This window comes from Sciurus carolinensis, chromosome 7 (assembly GCF_902686445.1).
Source record: "Sciurus carolinensis chromosome 7, mSciCar1.2, whole genome shotgun sequence".
Lineage (NCBI taxonomy): Eukaryota > Metazoa > Chordata > Mammalia > Rodentia > Sciuridae > Sciurus > Sciurus carolinensis.
Window position 1 is genome coordinate 86847017 of NC_062219.1, and position 21584 is coordinate 86868600.

Below are 21584 nucleotides of genomic sequence, written 5' to 3' on the forward strand. Positions count from 1 at the left end.
TAAGTTGCAGTACCATACAGCATAGAGGGACTATAAATCAAAGAACATGATAAATGATAATAATTGATAGCAAGAGCTCAGGAGAAACAGTTCCTTCACTCCATCCTTGCATTCTTTCATCCCACAAACATGAATGAGTTCTCACAATAGGTCATATGCTATATCAGATAGAATAAATACGAAAATTTATAATAAACAGGACTCCTGCCTTCAAGCATCTCACAGTCTAATAAGTGAGGCATATTTTTTTAAAAAACTATACTGATCACAACTTGAGAAGATAAAATGAGTTGGAAATGGATCATGTTGGCACCACAATATGAAGGTATTTGATGTCACTGAACTGATTAAATGGCATATCCTATGTTACATGTATCTTATCACAATAGTTGTTAAAAGGGGGGGGGGGAAAGACACTGATCAATAAGTGCCGTCACAGAGGTGTCTCTAAAGGCCCTGAGGAATGGAGAATAAAGTACTGCACTTTTGCCAAGAAATCAGCATTCTAAAACCAACTCCTCTCTTCCTTTCTCACTGCACATGCAAGTAAGAACTTGAGTTCTTTCCCCTACAAACAGCCGTCTTCTTACAAGCAGAGATCAGCAAGAGTATTTTGGAAGCCATGTCAACTTTCTAGAGAAGATGCCACTGTTTTCTACCTGTCACCATTTGCTCCGTGCTTCCTGTTAAGTTGTCACCACAAGCCAGAGGGGTTACCAGATGCTACTTGTAGAGTGCTTCAGGGATAAGAGCTGTCCAAACAAAGATGTGCTCATTTGCAAAGGAAAAACAGCTCCAGAGAAGCCAGACAGCTGAGAGGAGCTGACCTAGTAGGGAAACACGAGGAAGCAGTGACATATTGGCAGCCCTCTCCCAACATTTCTACAACTAACTCTAGTGAAAGTAGATGTGATGTTATGAGGAACAATTCAATGCAAATTGTTTCTGAATTACAAATAATTTGACACCCACAATTTATTGTGCAGTACCCCAAAAGAGAGATTTCAAACCTTAAATCTGTTTGAGTTTTCTGCATTCTGTTTCTTGTTCCCCATTCCCAACACTGAAGATTAAGACATGGGCTGAGAAACTTCAGTGATAGCTAGAAGAGACTACAAGATTATCGGGATCAATCGTTCCCAAGCTGGCTCACCAGAGAAGCTATTGTAAAAATACAGATTGTCGTAAAAATTCTGATTTAGTGTGACTAAAATGCCAGGGAGCTCTACTGAGCTGATCACCTAGAGAGATAAAGTAAATAACTGAGAATATCACCACTAGAGAATTCAAAGAGTAAATCAGATGACCTTCCCCAGTTCCACACACTGTTCATTACACAACAATGTCTCTGAATGGAATAACTACTAAAGATGCTTCCCTATGGGCATTTGTCAGTACTTCTCAAAATATGATCCAAAAAAAAAAAAACAAATAACACTTCCTAGAATTTCTTTGATACAAGGTACTTAGAGTTCATCAAAATCAGAGACAGAAAGCAGAAAAATAGTTGTTGTGGATGGGGAGAATGAAGGAGAAAATTGGGAATGATTGTCTAATAGGTACAGAGTTTCAGATTTGCATGATAAAAAGAGCTCTGGAGATGGATGGTGGCTATGGTTGCACAAAAATATGAAGGTACTTAATACCACTGAGCAAAATACTTGGAAATGGTTAAGATGGTGAATTTTATGTTGCATGTATTTTATTGAAACTTTAAAAACAAAGGAAAACTGCAACTATTTGGGAGAGGAATCAATATCACTAAAAAGATAAAATGCCTAGAGAAGCATTGCAAAATAAAAATACAAGCAAGGTCTAACTTTCAAAACAAGTTATCTTCCCATGGTGTATCTGCACATTAATTCAAATCAGAACATGTTTCCCCACTTAATCTAGAATGTAACTAAAGCATGAGAGTCCAATAAAACATGCTTCTATGCAGAGATGTCACAGCTAAAAATAAACCTTTTCCTTCTGAGGGGAAGCTTGGTGTTCAAGAAAGCTGAGGGTGAAATGACAGAAGAGAGCTGAGCATTCAAAGTATGGAAGAGGCAGAAGAGATGGTGATTCTTCTAAAGAGAAGTACAGTCCCCAGAGCAGCAAAAACTACACATGTTAGATGTAGGTATGCAAATTAGGCATATGCATAAGTAACACCAAAATGAGTCAGTGTTCTTACTAAATTTTACTAATTTTATGAGGGCTTTAAGATAATAATCATCAAGAGGTGCTCTCCAGTTAAAACAGCATTGGAAAAAAATCATAGGTTTGTGAATATATAAACTTTCTGTGTCCTACCACCATATACTACACAATGAAAGACATAAAAAATAAGAGGAAAAATCTAGATCAAAATAAGTACTCAACATTTCATTATTCATCATTAGAAATCCTGAAGGTGAAAGTAATACATGAAGGCAAATGCAATTTAAGTTATTCCAGAAAGGTCAACAGTAAAATAAATGACTCATTATCTTAAGGTTCTACAAATTAACTTATTACAATTGGATAAAAGTCACAGAGTTCATCAAGTCACTAAAGGGCACTTTCCTCACCTAGAAGAAAGTATAACTAAAGAAAGTCACTTTCTGATTATCTGCACAGTCACTACAACCAAAACTCTGATAAGTCCTGTATTTTTAATACGCTGTCCTTCTGATGTTAACATCATTCTATATCTTTTCTACAGACAAATGGGATTTCCAAAATACTGTACTAAAAATAAGTTTCCCCTCCCTGAGTTTTATACTGAGAATGATCATAGGCTCAGGAAAATTAAAACGTGATCTATGATGGTGGACTACTTAATATTTCCTCCATAGTCATTATTCACTGCTAAATACAAAAGCTGATAGTCCTTTAATGCTGTTCAGGAGTCAAAGGAGGACAAGAACCAGAGATGGAGGCGGGTCTGGGTGGTGTTTCCAAATATTTCTTTGACTGTACTGACCCCTGGTGGCCATTGAAAATTTTTTAAAGGGTGGCTTCCTTTTTTCTTAGTTGTGGGACACAAGTTAACATTTCACAACAATAAGAAGTACCTGATCAATATGCTTGTCTTGAAAAGGACAAAGACACTTAATAAAATGTGGAAAGGGGAGAACTGCATTTAGTGCAGGACATTTAATAAACATCGACTGCTACTTATATGCAAACCACGGTGCTAGGTCCCAGGGATGGAGGGGTGAACAACAGCTGCTACCCTTATAAAGATCACAGTCTATTCGGAACTGTCAATTAAAAGGACATGAATGCAGTGAGAGAGGCACAGAATGCGAGGGGAATGTTTGGAGGGGTCTGGCCGCATCACAGAATGCCTATAAGAGCAAGTAGCTAGAATACAGGGAGCAAAAACAGCATCGCAGGCATGAGGAAAAGCTCTGGTGTGAGACAGACTGGTGAGTTTAAGAGATGCCATGGATATAATATTCTAAAGCACAGAGCTCAAAGGCAAGGTGGCAGTTAAGACCAAAGAGGTGGACAAGGGCTAGATCTTGTGAATATTTTTAAATTTTTTTAAGCAACTAAATTTTCTTAAGAGTGTTTTTCCCCCTACCAAAGCTATAGGACAGTTCAAGTCCACAGCTGCTACGTAAGAAATTCTGTTGCTCTTTCTTTTTTTTTTATTTATTTTTATTGTAAACAAATGGGATACATCTTGTTTCTCTGTACATGAAAAAGAGACATACCATTTGTGTAATCATACATTTACCTAGGGTAATAGTTTTTGACTCATGCTGTTATTTTTTTTCCTTCCCCCCACCCCTCCCACCCCTCTTTTCCCTCTATACTGTCCCTCCTTCCTCCATTCTTGCCCCCCTCCGACCCCCCATTTTGTGTCATCATCCGCTTATAAGCAAGATCATTCGTCCTTTGGTTTTTTGAGATCGGTTTATCTCACTTAGCATGATATTCTCCAATTTCATCCATTTGCCTGCAAATGCCATAATTTTATCATTCTTTATGGCTGAGTAATATTCCATTGTATATATATACCACAGTTTCTTTATCCATTCATCAATTGAAGGGCATCTAGGCTGGTTCCACAAACTGGCTATTGTGAATTGAGCAGCTGTGAACATTGATGTGGCTGTATCTCTGTAGTATGCTGATTTTAAGTCCTTTGGGTATAGGCCGAGGAGTGGGATAGCTGGGTCAAATGGTGGTTCCATCCCAAGTTTTCTAAGGAATCTCCACACTGTTTCCAGAGTGGCTGCACTAATTTGCAGCCCCACCAGCAATGTATGAGTGTACCCTTTTCCCCACATCCTTGCCAACACCCATTGTTGCTTGTATTCTTGATAATTGCCATTCTAATTGGGGTGAGATGAAATCTTAGGGTGGTTTTGATTTGCATTTCTCTTATTACTAGAGATGTTGAACATTTTTTCATATATCTGTTGGATTGCTTGTAGATCTTCTTCTGTGAAGTGTCTGTTCATTTCCTTAGCCCATTTGTTGATTTCTGTTGCTCTTTCAACAAACAATTTACCTCTCCCACAAATTTCCTACACTCTCTTGCCCTTCTTACTTCTGGTCCTTATTCTGTCCACCACTTATTGAACAAATTAATCACTTAGGACCTTTCATCCAGCTAAAACTTCTCTTGCTGGTCACTGTGCAGAGGTGGTTTATGAATGGACCAGCAAAGGATACGCCGACCCAAGGGCACCCCACCAGCCACCCAAGAATAGGCTTGCTTGTGGGGCACTGGGCCAGTGTAACCAGCCCCATTCATATCTAGTTGACAACATCTCAAAGGTTGGTGGAAAAGTGAGAGGAGAATGAAGTAGACCCTAAGATGTGGAAACAGCTAGCCCCAAAAGCACTGCTCATCCTTAAAATAAACACTCTTTAACAACAAGGTAGCCCAAACACCTTCCAGAATCCTCTGCTATTACAGTGCCTTGTGTTCCTCTATCACCCTCGTGACATTTAACAATGTTATTCATGTCACTTCAGCTATGATATTTGAAAGTAGCTATCACATGTTTAGCTTTCTTGCACTGTAAGCCCTTAACACATATTGGGTGCATGGATGGATGGATGGATGGATGAATGAATGGATGATGGATAAACAACAGAGAACTGAAAATAAAATCCTAACTCCTTAAAACTTACAGTATGCTTCCTCAGCTCCAATTTCCATCCTTCTCCACATGCTTGAGTAACACCAAACTTCTCCCAAATTCCCAGACACACGGGTACTCTTCCATTTTCCCTGCCTCTACACGAATGCTTCCCTCTCCTCTTAGTCTCACAAATGCCTACTCTTTCCTCCTTCTCTACAAACTCAAGTGCCCTCTTCCCCAGACTTCATCACGCCTGCTCAAGGCTTCCATCCTCCCTCTATTATGCTTATAAGCAGATGATGACACATAATGGGGTGTCTCTATGCCTCCTCACTTTGCATCTGCCCTCCACCCTCACCCCGTACCACAACCTCTCCACAGGTCAAGTGTGCTCTTCAGCTTTAGGCAGATAAAAGAGCAAGTGAATAGTTGGATTGCTGCTTTTAGCATGTAGCCCCACAAAATGTGAACTAGGGGGAAAAATTAAAGAATTTAGTACCTCAGTTTAAGAAAAGAACTGAGTCTACAGAATATACTTACTATATATATCTGTAGATTTGTTGACATTATGAAGTTTATTGCTCTAATATAGAGAATTTGAGAATCTTAAAGCAATAAAATGCTCAAAAAACTAAAGGACGAATGATCTCGCTGATAAGCGGATGAGGACATATAACGGGGGGTGGAAGGGGTTAGCATTAGGTTTAGGGTTAGGTTTAGGGTTAGGGATAAGGAGAGCGGTAAGAATGAAGGAAAGAAGGACTGTATAGAGGGAAAAGAGGGGTGGGAGGGGTGGGGGGAAGGAAAAAAAATAAACACCATTGCCCTATGTAAACGTATGATTACACAAATGGTATGCCTTGACTCTATGTACAAATAGAGAAACAACATGTATCCCATTTGTATACAATAAAAAAAAAAGAATATATAGAATGAAAAAAAAAAAGCAATAAAATGAAATAGAAAGCTGCTATTTAAACTGAACTAAAGATCAAAGAGAAGTCAACAACTCCTGCTTACTTAAGAAGTTCCTCTATGTGGTTGGGTCAGGGTATTCTCATCATAAAATGGGCATAGTCATTCCCAACTCATGGGATTATACAGTATGCACAATAAATATGAGAACATATCTAAAATACCTGCTACTGTGCCTGGTCAACCTTCTCAAAATTCATCATAATTACATGACATTACAGAGAGGATTACCTGATAAAACCAGAGTTTGGAGGAGCCATCTTGGAACTGCAGTGTGGCGGAGCCTACAGAAACTGAAACCCAGATTTGTGAGGTACTGGAAACCTTCAGGGACACTATAAGTCTACAGGGTAGAAACTGTACTACCTCAGATCCCCAGGACCAGATGGGAAGACACACAAACAAAATGAAAAAAAAGGGAATAAAGCACTCCAAACAAACCAGGATGCTCCAATTATAGACTCCATTGACAAACCAGTAGAAGAAATGTCAGAGAAGGAGTTCAGAATTTACTTGGTAAAACTGCTTCATGACTTTAAGGAGGATATAAAGAGAAATCAGAGGTATGTTTCAGGAGAAGGAAGATAACTTAAAAAAAGAGATAAAGACCCTGAGAAGAAATCTTTGAAATGAAGGAATCAATAAACCAAAATAAAGATTTGATGGAAAGTAGCAACAACAGAGGAGACCACTTGGAAGACAGAACTTCAGGCAATGAAGTCAAAATATATAATTTTGAAAATAAAGGTGACCACATAGAGAAGATGATAAATTGTGTGATGTTCCCTCACCCAGACACAATGCCTGAACAGCAGCTGCTGAAGTCAACTGAGTGGAGCTACCGTGACTACTTCTGGGCTGATAAGAAAGACCCTCAAGGCAATGGCACTGTGGAGGGGTTCCAACTGCTGCTCCAAAAGCAACTGAAGGGCAAACAAATGCAGAAAAAAATGTCTGAATTTGTCTGAGAGAGGATAAAGATTGAAGAAGAATATGCAAAGAACTTGGCTAAGCTCTCTCAGAACTCGTGGGCTGCACAGGAGGAAGGCTCCCTGGGAGAAGCATGGGCTCAGAAGAGCCTGGCAGATGAAGCAGAAGTTCATCACAAGTTCTCCGTCAAGCTTCACAGTGAGGTAGAGGAGCCCCTAATGAACTTTCATGCAAACTTCAAGAAAGACATGAAAGAGTATGACCACCATATCGCTGACCTCCGCAAGCAACTCGCCAGCCGCTATGCATTGGTGGAGAAGGACGGGAAAGCCTTCACAGAATGGCAGAGAGACCTGGAGATGAAGACCTAGCAGCTGGAGATCAAGCTGAGCAACAAGATGGAGGAGGACATCAAGAAGGCCCGGAGGAAGTCCACACAGGCTGGTGATGACCTCATGTGCTGTGTGGACCTCCACAACCAGGCCCAGTCCAAGTGTTTTGAAGAGATGGTGACCACCACTTTGGAGCTGGAGCAGCTGGAAGTGGAGAGGGTGGAGATGATCCGGCAACATTTGTGCCAGTACACACAGCTGCAGCAAGAGACAGACATGTTCAACCAAAGCATGGTTGAGCCTGGTGGACCAACTGCTTGGAAAAGTGAACCCGGCCAAAGACAGAGAGCTGTGGGTCAGAGAGCACAAAACGGGCAACATTCGCCCTGTAGACATGGAGATCTAGACACGCCTGTGTAGCCCCGGGAGTCCTGCCCAGGAGAAGGGCTGGGTGACCCACAGAGAGGAGATGGTGTCTCCTGCTGGGTGAAGCTACCCTCCCACCCACTCTCCTGTCCACTGAGGACAGAGGAGAGAGCTTGCAATTCCAGAAGGATGATCTGGATGGTCCAGCTGGGGGATCCCAAATATTCCCAGGCCAAGAAGACAGACCTGCAACCCTACTCTTGTCTCCAAGACTGAAGCCCCCAAACCTCATGCCATGCGTGTTGCTCTGAGAACAAACTGAGGCTGGAAAAAAACAAAAACAAAAAGACAGAGTATGAAGGCCCAGTGTTTACACCATAAGCAACCCCTGAAGACCAGTCCTTGTCTCACTGTTAAATGGTGACCCCATGTCTTCTTTAATTTTTTATTTGTCTAACATTTTGTTTTGGTAATTACTGAACTGCATTATAAATAAAAAAAAAAAAAGTTAAGACCTCAGACGCCAATCCTACAAACATGTTTTCAATAGTCACCTACAACATTTGTCTCTACAAGTTTGAAACTTTTTATAACACTGCCTCCAATATTCTTTAAAACCATATTGTGCACTCAATAGAACTGCTAAACTAAAAAGGATAAAATTGGTAAACACATCAAGTAAACATCCATAAAGGTGAAGGCTATCAAAAATAATAAGAGACTCTGTATGGAATAAAGAAAACATGGAATATATACACAAAAGAGTTTTATTCAGCCAGAAAGAATGGAATTATGTCATTTGCATGAAAATAGATTATCTTGAGAACATTATGTTGGGCAAAATAAGCCAAATCATAAGTCAAGGGTCACATTTTTTCTCTTATGTGGAAATAGGAAAAAGGAAAAGAAAGGTGGGGCATATCATGAAAGTAGAAAGGAGATCAACAGAGTAGAGGAAATGATCTAGGGGGAGGGAGGAGAAAAGGGAAAGAGGAAATACTGGGAAATTATATTGGTCAAATTATGTCATTATATTGTGTGCACAAATGAATATGTAATAATACCACCATTATGTATAATTATTATGCATCAAAAAATATGGAAAAAAGCCAAAAAAGGAAATAAAGTTTTTCAATGTTCATGGTGAGTGGGGAATAAAATAGACTCCTAATAAGACCCTAACACAGTCTTTTTTCATATAGGTCAGTTCCCACAACTGGTTCCCACACAAGACTCCAAACTACAATGCATCATGCAAGCAAGCTGTAATTTCATGCATCTCATTTTTACATATCACTAGATTTTTACATAAAGAAAAAATGATAATATGATATTTTCTTTATTTGACACAAAGAAAAACATATTTGTACGTTTTTAAAAATACATATTATAGAGAAAAATCAGTGTTTATCAACTCTACACCTAATGATCAACTTATATCCCATTACTTTTTAAATTTTTTTATTTTTAATTATGGTAAATTATCCATAACATAAAATTTCTTAGCCCTTTTTAAGTGTACTGTTCAGTACCGTTAAGTATGTTCACATTGCTGTTCAGCGAATCTCCAGATCTTTTTCACCTAAGAAAACTGAAACTTTACCATGAAACCACCTCCACTTACCCCGTCACCCCTCCCCTTGAAACTATCATTCTACTTTCTGTTTCTATGATTTTGACTACTGCAGATGTCACACAACATTTGTCCTTTTGAGACTGGTTTATTTCACTCAGAATAATGTCTTCAAGGTTCATCATGTGTCAGAATAGCCTTCCTTTTTAAGGAAGAGTCCATCATTTTTAAATAGAGCAAAAGTAAGGACATAATTTTGAAGAAAGAATTAAGAATATAAATATCTTAAGATTTCAAAGTACTAAGCTAAGTTCCCTGGGTGTGCTGCTTTTTTTTTTAATTTATTTTTATTGTAAACAAATGGGATACATCTTGTTTCTCTGTTTGTACATGAAGTAGGGCATACCATTTGTGTAATCATACGTTTACCTAGGATAAATAGTTTTTGATTCATTCATAGTAAATTTACCTAGGGTAATTGTTTTTGATTCATTTTGTTATTTTTTCCTCCCCACCCCACTCTTCCTACCCTCTTTTCCCTCTATACAGTCCCTCCTTCCTCCATTCTTGCCCCCCTCCCACCCCCCCATTATGTGTCATCATCCTCTTATCAGTGAGATCATTCATTCTTTGGTTTTTTGAGATTGACTTATCTCACTTAGCATGATATTCTCCAATTTCATCCATTTGCCTGCAAATGCCATAATTTTATTATTTTTGTGGCTGAGTAATATTCCATTGTGTGTGTATATATATATATACCACAGTTGGTGTGCTGCTTTTTGGAACAGAAATTCCTAGAAGTAGAATCACAATTCTATGATAAAAATCATGTATTTCCATTTGTTTGCTGAGGTTCCCCTTATCAATAATAAGTGTGCCTGGAGGAAGGTTATCTGTTAGGTTGAACTACATAAAATTGCTGATATTAGGCACTTTTGACCAAAAAAAGAACAATTTCATGTCCAAACTAATAATTTATCATTTTTCTTTTAAACTCATCTAAAAGATACTGCTTTGAATATGATTAAAGGTGTACTACATCTTATATCTTCTAACCAGGGTCCAGACTCAAGGTATTTTTACCATGGTGCTTCAGTTACAGAATTTCAGGGTCAATTTGGAGCCCAGGCTTTTGGCTCCAATCTTCCTGGCAAATTGCTAAATTTCTCTAAACTCCACTTTCCTCATCTAAAAATTGAGTTTAATAAAATCTGTTTTCAGAATTATCAATTATTGTGACAATGCAAATAGAAAGTGGGGCACACCTGGGGTTGTAACTCAGTTGTAATGCACTTGTCTAGCATGTATGAGACCCTGGGTTCCACCCCCAACAGCAAATAATAATGATACCTAAAAGTGAGGCACCTATTAATTACTGGGTACTCTTATCTTATGTCAGATCTTAGGCTAATGAATGATTACTCTTTCTAATACGGTAGCTCTCAGTGGTACAGGAGGAGGGTATTTCCCCCACAGGGAACTTTGGCAATGACTAGAGATATTTTTGTTTCACAACTTGGGGGAGGGGAAGCTGCTACTGGCATCCAGTAGGTAAAGGCCACAGATGCAACTCAATGTCCTACAGATCAAAGGACAGTGCCCATGAGAAAGTTTTTGTCCAAACATCAATGGTGAGAAGCCCTGTACTAAGAGAACTATTGTTTACAGTTCTTATTCATACATATATTTTTTAGTTCCAAAGAAAAATGGGAACACCTGGAATGAACGTCCAAGTATCATGCAGCAATGCACAAGAGAAAAACTGAGGCAGAGAGATGGAGGCATTTTAATGCCTCTGCCCTGTTAGATCTCAGAACTACACAAGTTGGCAGCCAATGCAGGAAACAGGTAAAGGCACTGGGGAGAGAAAAGGGTCATGAACGTGACTGCTTCAAGTCATTATTTCTTAAAGCAGAGACCAAGTACGTGAGTCCAATCACTCATCAGGAATTATTCTGAGTCACAAAATTTGGCAAGTAATAGCTATATAGTCATTTCTTAATTTTAACTCAATGCATGATAAGTAAGCAAACACTTATTTAATCAGTTTCATACCCAAATGCTAAAAGGTTTTAGCTTTCAAACATTATGTTACAGAAAAAGACAACAATGATTAAAATGTTGTAGTGATGGCCAACCCATTGATAAACACAGTAAATTAAGAATAAACCACTTAAATTGTCTAGATGTTCATATTAATTTTTTCCTACTTGTGAAATAAGTGACTTTGGAGATACTTTCCCACCTGAATGATTTCAATAATTTTAATATTCCCCCCCCAAAACAAATTCATACTTACATTCACTTGAACTTGAATGGACCAGTCACCAAGTATTGGATGTGAAGATAATTGAAAAGTTTTGGAAATGACTCCAAGCTCACTTTGTTGTGACAACCACTGCTGGATCAAATTGGATTTGGGGTCCTAAAACAAAAACCACACATTAACTATGTAAAGGCTGCCCCTATACATGGGGATCCTATTAGGTTAGGAATGATGTTTGCAGCACCCACAGACACATCCAGAACATTCCCCAAAATAAGAAACTAAGATAGGTTTTGGGAAATGTCAGTTCTATACTACTAAAGAAATCAAATCAAAACTTCTTTCCTTGTATTTCCCCTGAGATTCCTGACACCATATTTCCTTTTACAACATGTACATCACCAAACTGAAGGTGGTATCAAAAGAAAATTACTGTTACTGTAGAAGTAACAGGCCCCAATTATTAGAGACCCAAAATGTCAAGCACTCTGCCTTGTCTCTAGTGATTCTAATTCTGCAGAACTGCATTGTCCTCACCTTAGAGTTGAGAAAACTGATGCCTGGCGAGGTTTGGTAAGCACTCAACTGTAAGTGTTGGCATGGCCCAATATTCTAGTACCAATACATAATGCAATTGAAGACTCAAACCCAGGTCTCTTTACTCAACCAAAGCATATCAGAGAGATGTTTAAGCACAGACATAAATGACAATCACTTAAGTCTTCCCATCATCTCCCAGACTTACTGTCTCCTCATGCGATATTCATCCCAGGCACTCCAGCAGCCACCCCGGATTCCTCTCACATTCCCAGTCTCCTCAACTCTGTCTCATTCCCTCTCTCTCTCTCTCTCTTTCTCTCTACTTCTATTCATCCTCACAGTTTGCCACCATCTCCTGTTTTCTAACTACTGCAACTGATCTCCTCCCTCCAATCTTGCCCACTCTGATACTTCTTCCCCACTGCACAGTGTGATCCATCTGAAATAGAGATCTGAGAATGAAGCACATGGTTGGAATGCTGAGCATAGTTCTTGGCATGTCGCAAGCGATTAGTGAACACTGGAATGATCATTCTAATAGACGGGTGGGTACTGATGGTTTTAGTCTGCAGAATGGACTCTGTGCTCTTTTGCATAGTTTACAAGGCCCTTAGTCATCTGACCCCATCTGCATTTCTATGCTCATCTTCTTTCTAACATATAGATTTGTTTACAGTTCACACGGAAGTCCACACATCTAGACCTCTGCAATTGCTGCATGGAATGCTCTTCCTTCTTTGATCACCAGTGAAATGAGCTCCAGTTTATTCTCCATACACATCTCCAACAGGCAAAGATGACCACTTGGGTACTATTAAGCCCCCAGTATATCTGGAGTTTACTCCTCTTGAGTATATCTTATGGCTAAAGGCAGTAAAAAATGTTTATTATATATATTTTATTTTACAAAAAATATTTTTATTCCCAACTAGATTTGAACTCCTAAGAGCAGAGAGCAAATAATTTCTCTGATTGTTAGTCTCTGTCCTTTGACTAAAAATTAGTGAGTTGTCTCTGTTATTAGAAACCAAAAGAAACTTCTCTGCCAATGTAGGGAGATGAAAGTAAGGGTAAACACAGTGCTGAGAACTAAGTAGGCAGTAGCTAATCAATTGAGAGTCAAGCAGTAAGCTAGAAACTAATTGTTAAAACCAGGGACTAAAGGCAGATCAAGAAGAAGCAGGTCACTGTACCCTTGGCCAACTCCTGAGACAGGTATTGTAACTAGCAGCTGGCTCTACTGGGCCTGCCGCAGCATGAAACATGGAGAAGCTGTGCAGTTTAAAGGCTCAGAAAGAAATATAAATAACCAATAAATATGTGCTGTCTAGTAATTAAGGGAGTGAAAATGAAAACAATAAAGTACTGTTTTTCTTCTCACAGATTGACAAAGACTTTTAAAAATCAACAATAATTCTCAGTGTTACCTAAAGTGTAGGGGGAGGGAACACCCGTATTCTGCCAATGTCTTATGGTGGTGAAGGTGTCATGCTCCAAACAGGACGTCTGAGCTGACGTCTTCGGTGATTTTGTACCTGGAAGATCTCAGTTGAGGGGGTGCATGAGAAAATCCCTCTGGTTTCCCAAACTCATCTTGGGCCCAGATCTATCCATCAACAATAAGGAGGACATGTAGGCAATACAGAACCACCAGAAATCTTTACAGAACACAGTGGGATTTGAACAGGCCATGCATGGCACCATCACAGCAGAATCCAGCATTTGTGCATGGTCATCTCCTGCTGAACCCACAGAAGAGGCCATTTACAGTTGAACAGTGCCCCCATCAGAGCCACAACAGTGTGTGCCAGAGACACTGGAATGGTGGCCCTCATGCCCTTCGAGTCACCTCTGGATGGCTTTGGATCTCCATCACATGCATAGCACAGCACAGTACCCTCTGCCTGCACCAGACTCTTGAGCAATAAATTCCTTGACTGGAAAATATGTCTCCAAGGAGTGTTTATGGAATGCTGGATTATACGCAAGATATGTGTCTGTCCGGCATGTAAAAACTCAGAGAAGTCAAGTCACTCAGGATTTGATGGCCCCCTCACCTGACCAGAGCGAAGGTTCTGAGGTTGCCTTAGCTGCTGCAGAATGTCAGGGCACAGTCAGAGGATATACCCCCCAGCAAATACACCTGTTCCCACACAAGGTCATTCACCTATACCAGGTGTAACAACTTCTTAAAGACAGAGGTCAGGGTAGAAGCCAGCCATGTCAGCTGCCTTCACAGTGTCAAAGGCCCTTATATCCATAACATTAGGCCATACTGACAGAGAGGGATCAAATTAAGGCATGTTATCCATTGCCAAAAGGTCTCTGAAGCCCCTTTCCTTCCTGAGGCCAGTGATTGAGGCAGGCAAAATGAATAACACCAGCAATCTCCACAAAAAAACACTGATGATCCCTGAATATGCAGTGATGGTCAATAACTAAGTTATGTTTTACAGCCATTCTTGGCTGGGTAAAATAATTCCCAAAAAGTCAGCCTGCTGACTGGGTGGGGTGCTTCTGCACATCAGCCTGCAGGTGGTATTGCTAGGAGTATAATAACCAACCTAGGTGCTGGGACTTTAGCTCAATAGTAGAGCACTTGCCTCAAATGTGTGAGGCACTGGGTTCGATCCTCAGCACCACATAAACATAAACAAATAAAATAAAGGTATTGAGTCAAACCACAGCTAAAAAAAATATTTAAAAAAAAAAAAACCTAGTCAGGGGCTTAGTTTCACTAATTCCCATTTTTATCTTGGAATTTTTGCCCAGAAACCAATTATTCCACACTAAAAAATACAGAAGACATCACAAAGTCCTGTACCAAATGACCGTTTTCAGCTGAAGGAATGCAACAGTGTGGACATTCAGATCACTGTCGACCTGGCCTCTGCAAGTTACAAGAGGGAGACAGCTAGACCTGAGTCCTTACCCAACCTTACTCCCCAGGTAAAGAGGGGAATATGTCCACTCCTCATGAACTGACCCCAAACACTTCACTTCAGCCCAAATTCCGTCCCCTGGGCAAGAGGGCCACACATTGGCCAGGCCAGTAGAACCCCTTAGAATTTCAAGTGTGTTAATCAGCTTTTCATCACTGTGACCAAAAACCTGACTAGAACAACTTAAAGGAGAAAGAGTTTATTTAGGCTCATAGTTTTAGAGGTTCAGTCCATGGTCAGCCAACTCCACAGCCCTGTGCCTGACATGAAGCAGAGCATCATGGCAGAAGGACATGCCAGAGGAGAGCTGCTCAGCTCATGACAGCCAGGAAGTAGAAAGAGAGAGTGAGGTGCCAGGGACAAGATGTAATCCCCAAGGGCACTCCCCCAGTGACCTACTTCCTCCAACCATGCTTACAGTTACCACCCAATAGTGCACTTAAATTATTCATCCATCAAAATCCATGAATGAAGTCATAATTTAACCATTCCACCTCTGAACACTGCCACACAAATTTTTGTGGGGATAGATCACAGAGCTAATATAGAGCTAACAGAGGAAGGTCTCTCTAAGCCCTTCTAGGGAAGCCAAATGTGAGAGGTGAAGCCCAAAATTGGACAGACGAGTCCAAAGAATCCACGAATCTAAGGTTTCAAAGACAGATGCTGAAGTGGAAAGACAGAACTATAAAAATGCAGAGGCCAGGACTGGGGGTGTAGTTCAAAGGCAGAGCAATTGTTGAGCATGTATGAGGCCCCAAGTTTATTCCCCAGTACCACAAAAAATAAAAATAGGAAGGAAGGAGAAAAGGAAAAAGAGGCCAGTTGTCCAGAATCAGCAGTGTTAATTCTGATTTAAGGTCTGGAACAAGCTATTTCTCTAGTACTGTCTTTTTTTCTGCCTGTGGTAGATAGAAGAACTGGCTGAAAACAGCCAGAGAGAGGTAACATTCACCTCTAAACCATCTTTTTTACATCAATAGTAAGTTCTCAGGGTATGTGAATAAGGACAGATGATATGAATAGAGTCAGTTCAACCCTGCTCAGAGCCCCATGAACTTACTAGTCACAGTATCAACATGCTTCATGGACATTTCCATACCTAGCAAAAGCAGAAATTCACAGAGCTGCAAACTCAAAAATAATACTAGTTCAATTCAAGAAATATGCATTGAGCACCATGATAACCAGCATGATACTTGCTACAGACATATCTTGGCTTGAATTTTATGTACTTGCTCTTTTGATTGTTTGTTGTTGTGTTAATTAATAATGAGAATAAACTAAGAATAGAAAAATACCAAACTAAATAGCCTGGGTTTACCTTCCACTCTGTTATTTATTAAAACATTTAGAGTAACAAATGTCGCAGGATTAAAAGATTCCCGAAACAATTGACTCACAGTTTAAAAATAAGGAGCATCCCAGGCCAACTGCAAAGAGCTGTTCATGTGATGACCAAATGTCTAGTATGCTCCTCTGCTTAAATGTAGAAAACCAGGCCCAGCTGGATCTCAACTTGACCGTCACAGGGAAACACCCAATCTGCCAGCCTTGCTGCCTCCAGATAGCAGAGCAGCACATACCAAATGAATTCCTCTCAAAAAGAGTTCTTCTCACAATAGTAACAGCTAATCACAGGTGAGCACATACTGTCCTCCAGGCACGGTTCGAAATGGTTCACTTGAATTATCTCATTTAATCCTCACAAAAACATTGAGAGGTTTTACCATTACTACACATTTTATAGACAGGGAAACCAAGGTTTAGAGAAGTTAATCTTTTCAAGGTCACACAGCCAACATCTATTTTTTTCAGCGTTGATGGTGATCCTTTCAAGGTGAGCCTTTTACAACGTTAAGTCAGATCATGTCGTGCCTCTCCTTGAATTCTCCAATGAATCCTCATTTCACTCAGGGTAAAATCCAAAATCCATATGATGACCCCACATGGACCCAACCCCCAACCCACTAATTGTGTCTGATCTCATCTCCCAATACCTATCCCCTCACTCCCTGGGCCCCAGTGCATTGTCAGCTAGTAAAACAAGCTCCCACCTCAAGGCCTTTGCGCATTTTGTTCTCTCAGCCTGTATGGGCTCATTCTTTTATTTCCTTTGTATGGGCTCTTTTTTTTTTTTTTCTTTCCTTTTATTTCCTCTTCTCAAATAGTTTCCCCTGATAACTTTATGGAAAATAGCAAATATAAACTAACTTGCCTCCTCTCTCCCAAACACATACAGGAATACCTACATAACTGTTTTATATATATGCATATATACATGTATATGCTATATATATATATATAAAATATATTTATGTATATATAAAATATATATATGTTTCTTCACTACCTATAAACTTGATATGATATCAAGAATAAACTTGATATAAGCATGAACTTAGTCTGTTCACTGCACTGCCCTGTGTCCGTGCCTGGAATACAGAGGTTCAGTAAATGTGTGACGAATGAAGAAATCAATGAAGAAGCCAACAGAAGCTGAACAGGCTGACTTTGAAGCCTGAGCTCTGAACCCAGGCCTCTACCACCTCCCTTCCTCGGCAGAGGACCATGTTGAGAACAAAGCTTAGCTTAGGTAAAATTCTGAAATATTAGTGTCAGTCACATGAACAGAACTGGCTGGGAATGTAGCTCAGTGGTAGAGCATTTGCCTAGCATGCATGAGGCCCTGGGTTCCATCCTGAGCACCACAAAAAGTCATGTTCGAAATCATATATCATTGCTGAACATGAACAGAACTTCCAAGAGAGCTTTGGTAAGATAGTTTGAACTACTCACTTTAATTTTGTTTGCCTCTTACCTTAATTAGAATGTTTAAAGAGGTTTTATAAGGTTTGAAATCCGAGAAGAGTGTAACAACCCGAAACTTCACTTCTTGCTTTGGCTTGTATAGCATCTTGTCCGTTTGAATAAAGACAGATATTCTCTTGGTCTCAAATGATAAATGCGTACCATCAGAGAATAAAATCTCATCCTGGGCACGCCCAGTTACACGTAGCTCATAAATCTCATCGGCACTGTTCAGAGGTAGCTGTGGGGGAGAAGAGATCAGATATATCAGGGTCTCAATTTTTACCTCAAAAATGTCTTAATTACAAGCTAGTATAGAAAATTTAAATACATAGTATTATCAGAAGTAATTGCAATGTTGAAAATTTTACTCCTCCTGGGCACCAAACAAATTTGTTTTCCTCTTTTAACATCCAGTAGTTTGCTCTCCAGTTATACCACAGGGTTTCAGGAATAGAGGACACACCCCCCGCAGCACTCTCTCTCTCTCTCTCTCTCTCTCTCTCTCTCTCTCTCTCTCTCTCTCTCTCTCTCTCTCTCTTTACCAGTCACCTTGCTGCTTCCAAGTCCAATTGCAAATGATCCTTCCCATCAGTTACTAGGGGTCTGAATCCCTCAACAATCCGCCAACATCCTGTACTTGCCCTATTTGAGACAGTCCACCCATGAAAGGCACATTTGCATTGTCTTCCTGCATTTTTCTCATCATGTGTCAGTCTCAGTAAGGATGATGGTGCTGCTACTTGCATTACTATTATTAATAACAAAAATTCTACCTTCTAGCATTAACAGACAAGAAACCGTACTAAACAGTTTACATGCACTATATATCATTTTACATTAATCCTTTAGAAGATTCTTATACTAAAACAATTCCACAAGTAAGGAAACCAGGGCTTAGAGGAGCTAAGGAGGTTACTCCAGGTCGCTAGCCCAGACACAAACCCAACATGAGCTATACTACTCTAAAAAGAATTTGATTGTGGAGAGTAGTGGCACACACCTGCGATTCCAGCCACTCAGGAAGCAGAAACAGGAGAATCACAAGTTCAAGGGCAGCCTGGGCAACTTAGCAAGATCCCATCTCAAAATAAAAAATAAAGAGGGATGGGATGTAGCTCAGAGATACAGCACCTCTTGTTTCAAATACCCAGTACTTTAAAAAAAAAAAAAAAAAAAAGGAAAAGAAAAGAAAGAAACCTTCATGTGATGACTTAAAAATATGTCTCAAAGTCTCTGAGTCTCTGACAAAAGGTGGAGCCTAGGGCTCAGGATGTGACTCAGAGATATAGAGCCTGCCTAACATGAGCAGGGCCTCGGATTCAATTCCCAATATGGGAAAAAAAAAAAAAAAAAAAGAATACACTATGAAATTCTTTAAGGTTTTATGTATATTTGAAAAGTAAATAATAAAATGTTACAAAAAATAATAACGTCACTTTCAAAAAACCTCTGGTACTATTTACTTTTCTTCAATAAATAAATATTTATTGAGCCCCTCCTATATACCAGGTTGTCCTAGGTCCTATATACCAGGTTGTCCTAGGTATTGGGATACAACTTGAACCAAAGACCTGTGCCCTTGAGGGACTGAGAGTCTAGTCTTGCATTCTTATATTCTATTTTCTCAAGTAATACTTTAGTTCTCTGATTCTTTTAATCAGTCAGATTCCTCAATACTATAAGCAAGAAAATACGCATGCTAGGAACCTGGATATCACAAGCTTATAACTGGCATAGATTTATAAATATTTCTCATGCAAAAATGAGATATTTGAGCCAGGTATGTCATACAAGCCTGTAATTCCAGTGGCTCAGGATGCTGAAGCAGGAGGATCACAAGTTCAAGTCCAGCCTAAGCAACTTAGCAAGGCACTAAGCAATTTAGCAAGACCCTTTCTCAAAATAAAAAAATAAAAGACTGGAATGTAACTCAATAGTAAAGCAATCTTCTACACATATATACATATATATTCAATGGCATTGCTCTTTATAATTTGGATACAGTTTGATTGTTTTAGGGGCACAAAGGTCTGAGAACAGATGGCAGATTGAATACTAACATTAAATTAATGATGCAGAGGTGCAGAGGCTTCTTTAACCACAAGAAAGCCAAAGAGTCAGAAAATTAGAATTAACATGAATGCACCCCAAAACATTTTCCTCTGCTCCCTTCTCCCTCCTCCTTCAGGGAGCTCCATTAGAAACTCCACCCATCCAAACATAAGACTTAGGTAATTTGGCATACTCAAAGACTCAGTGCCAATCCCAATGCTAGGAAATCAGAATGATGACAGAGGCCTAGGTGCATCAGTAGACCTAGGTTCTCTCTGTGAAGAACAGGCAACATTACTTTCATTAAAGTGTCACCAGGGACTCTGCATGGTGCTGCACAATCCCAAGGAATCAGTACAAACTTTGACTCTTCATCATTAACAGTGGGACACATAATGAGAAAGATGGAGAATACTGTGGAATCTAAGCAATCTTTGCAACAGTTTCTGTGTGTCAGACCTGGGATGGGTTGTAACCTGCTTCCACAGCAGAGTGGACACCCTGGGGCACAGAAGCTCCTGCATCTCTACTGGTCAGTTGCCTTCTGTCTTCTTGGGGCCACTTACTGAGAAAGGGTTTCCCAAAATGGGTAATAGTGCAGTCCCCTGATTAAAGACTTCCACCTCTTATGTAGGAATCAATATTTTCCCACAGATATTTTGGACTCCTGTTTCTTGACCCGAGGGGACAGAGCTGGAGGAAGGTAGAGGCACCACAGTTGGAGACTATATGTCAGCCAGACAAAGTCTAGGAGTTGACAGTATCAAGAGGTCTTTATTGACAAAATATAAGCCTCTGAGTTGAATATGTTGATTCTCAATTAGGCTAAGCCTATTCTGTGCATCCATAAATGCAATCTTTCTGAGTCAACGACAGCCTTCTTCCCAGAGTACATAAGAAAAGAAAGCTCAAAAGATCCTTGGTGGACACTAAATAAGCATGATTCATTCTAATCTGAGCTCTTTCACCTCCTCTGACAGGTTCATTCCTCTAAGGAAACTTGAAATGACACAAGAGTGCTTATCTTCATTTATACCCTGGATAACACCAGTTACTAAAGAAATGGAAGATAATTTTTTAAGTCAAATTGATAAATTTAGGATGACAGTTTTTATCGACTTTATTTAAAATAAATTTTAAAAACATGTCTAATTAAATAAAACCACTGCCTCATTTTAAGTTGGATTCCTTTACCACAAGAATAAGAGAAATCTCTCTACCATATTTTAGACAAAAAATAATAATCTTTATATTAAGCATCAATTATGATTTTTACTTTCTTCTTATTGAAGGCTATTTGTATTAAAAAAGAAACAATGACTAAATCAGATAAGACACATTTGTTTTAATGCACTCTTAAAATACACATGCTTTGCAATAAAAAGTCCTAAGGACCTTAAAAAATAATTTAAAATACTACATTTACAAACATCAGGATGCAAATACACTTTAAAAGTTGGGTCCACTTAAACTGAACACCCATGAAAATACAGACTCTTCTATTTTTGCCATGAATTATCAAAGTTGCCCAGACATTTTATGACTAAGTCTTTAAAAATGTCCTTTACTAAAAAGGGAAATACTCCTAAATATAATCTCTGGTAAAGCTTTTAATAAATAGTCACTATAGCTACATAGAGTTGAAATGGCATATGTAATATTAAAAACAAAGGGTTTGTCATTAGTATTAAATTTTAAAAAAGAACTATAGTGGCCAAA

General features: G+C 39.3%; 1 protein-coding gene and 1 pseudogene across 2 annotated transcripts in view; one reads left to right on the plus strand and one right to left on the minus strand.

The window, feature by feature from the left end:
* Positions 1 to 21584, minus strand: part of Cd109 (CD109 molecule) — a 135480-nt gene that overhangs the window by 91705 nt on the left and 22191 nt on the right. For both annotated transcript variants that reach the window (XM_047558705.1, XM_047558703.1), the window contains exons 5-6: positions 17821 to 18051; positions 11551 to 11676 (exon numbers count right to left, since the gene is read on the minus strand). In XM_047558705.1, the coding sequence (XP_047414661.1) occupies positions 11551 to 11676; positions 17821 to 18051 (357 nt within the window). The remainder of the gene's footprint in view (positions 1 to 11550; positions 11677 to 17820; positions 18052 to 21584) is intronic.
* Positions 6812 to 7715, plus strand: LOC124988440 (growth arrest-specific protein 7-like; annotated as a pseudogene).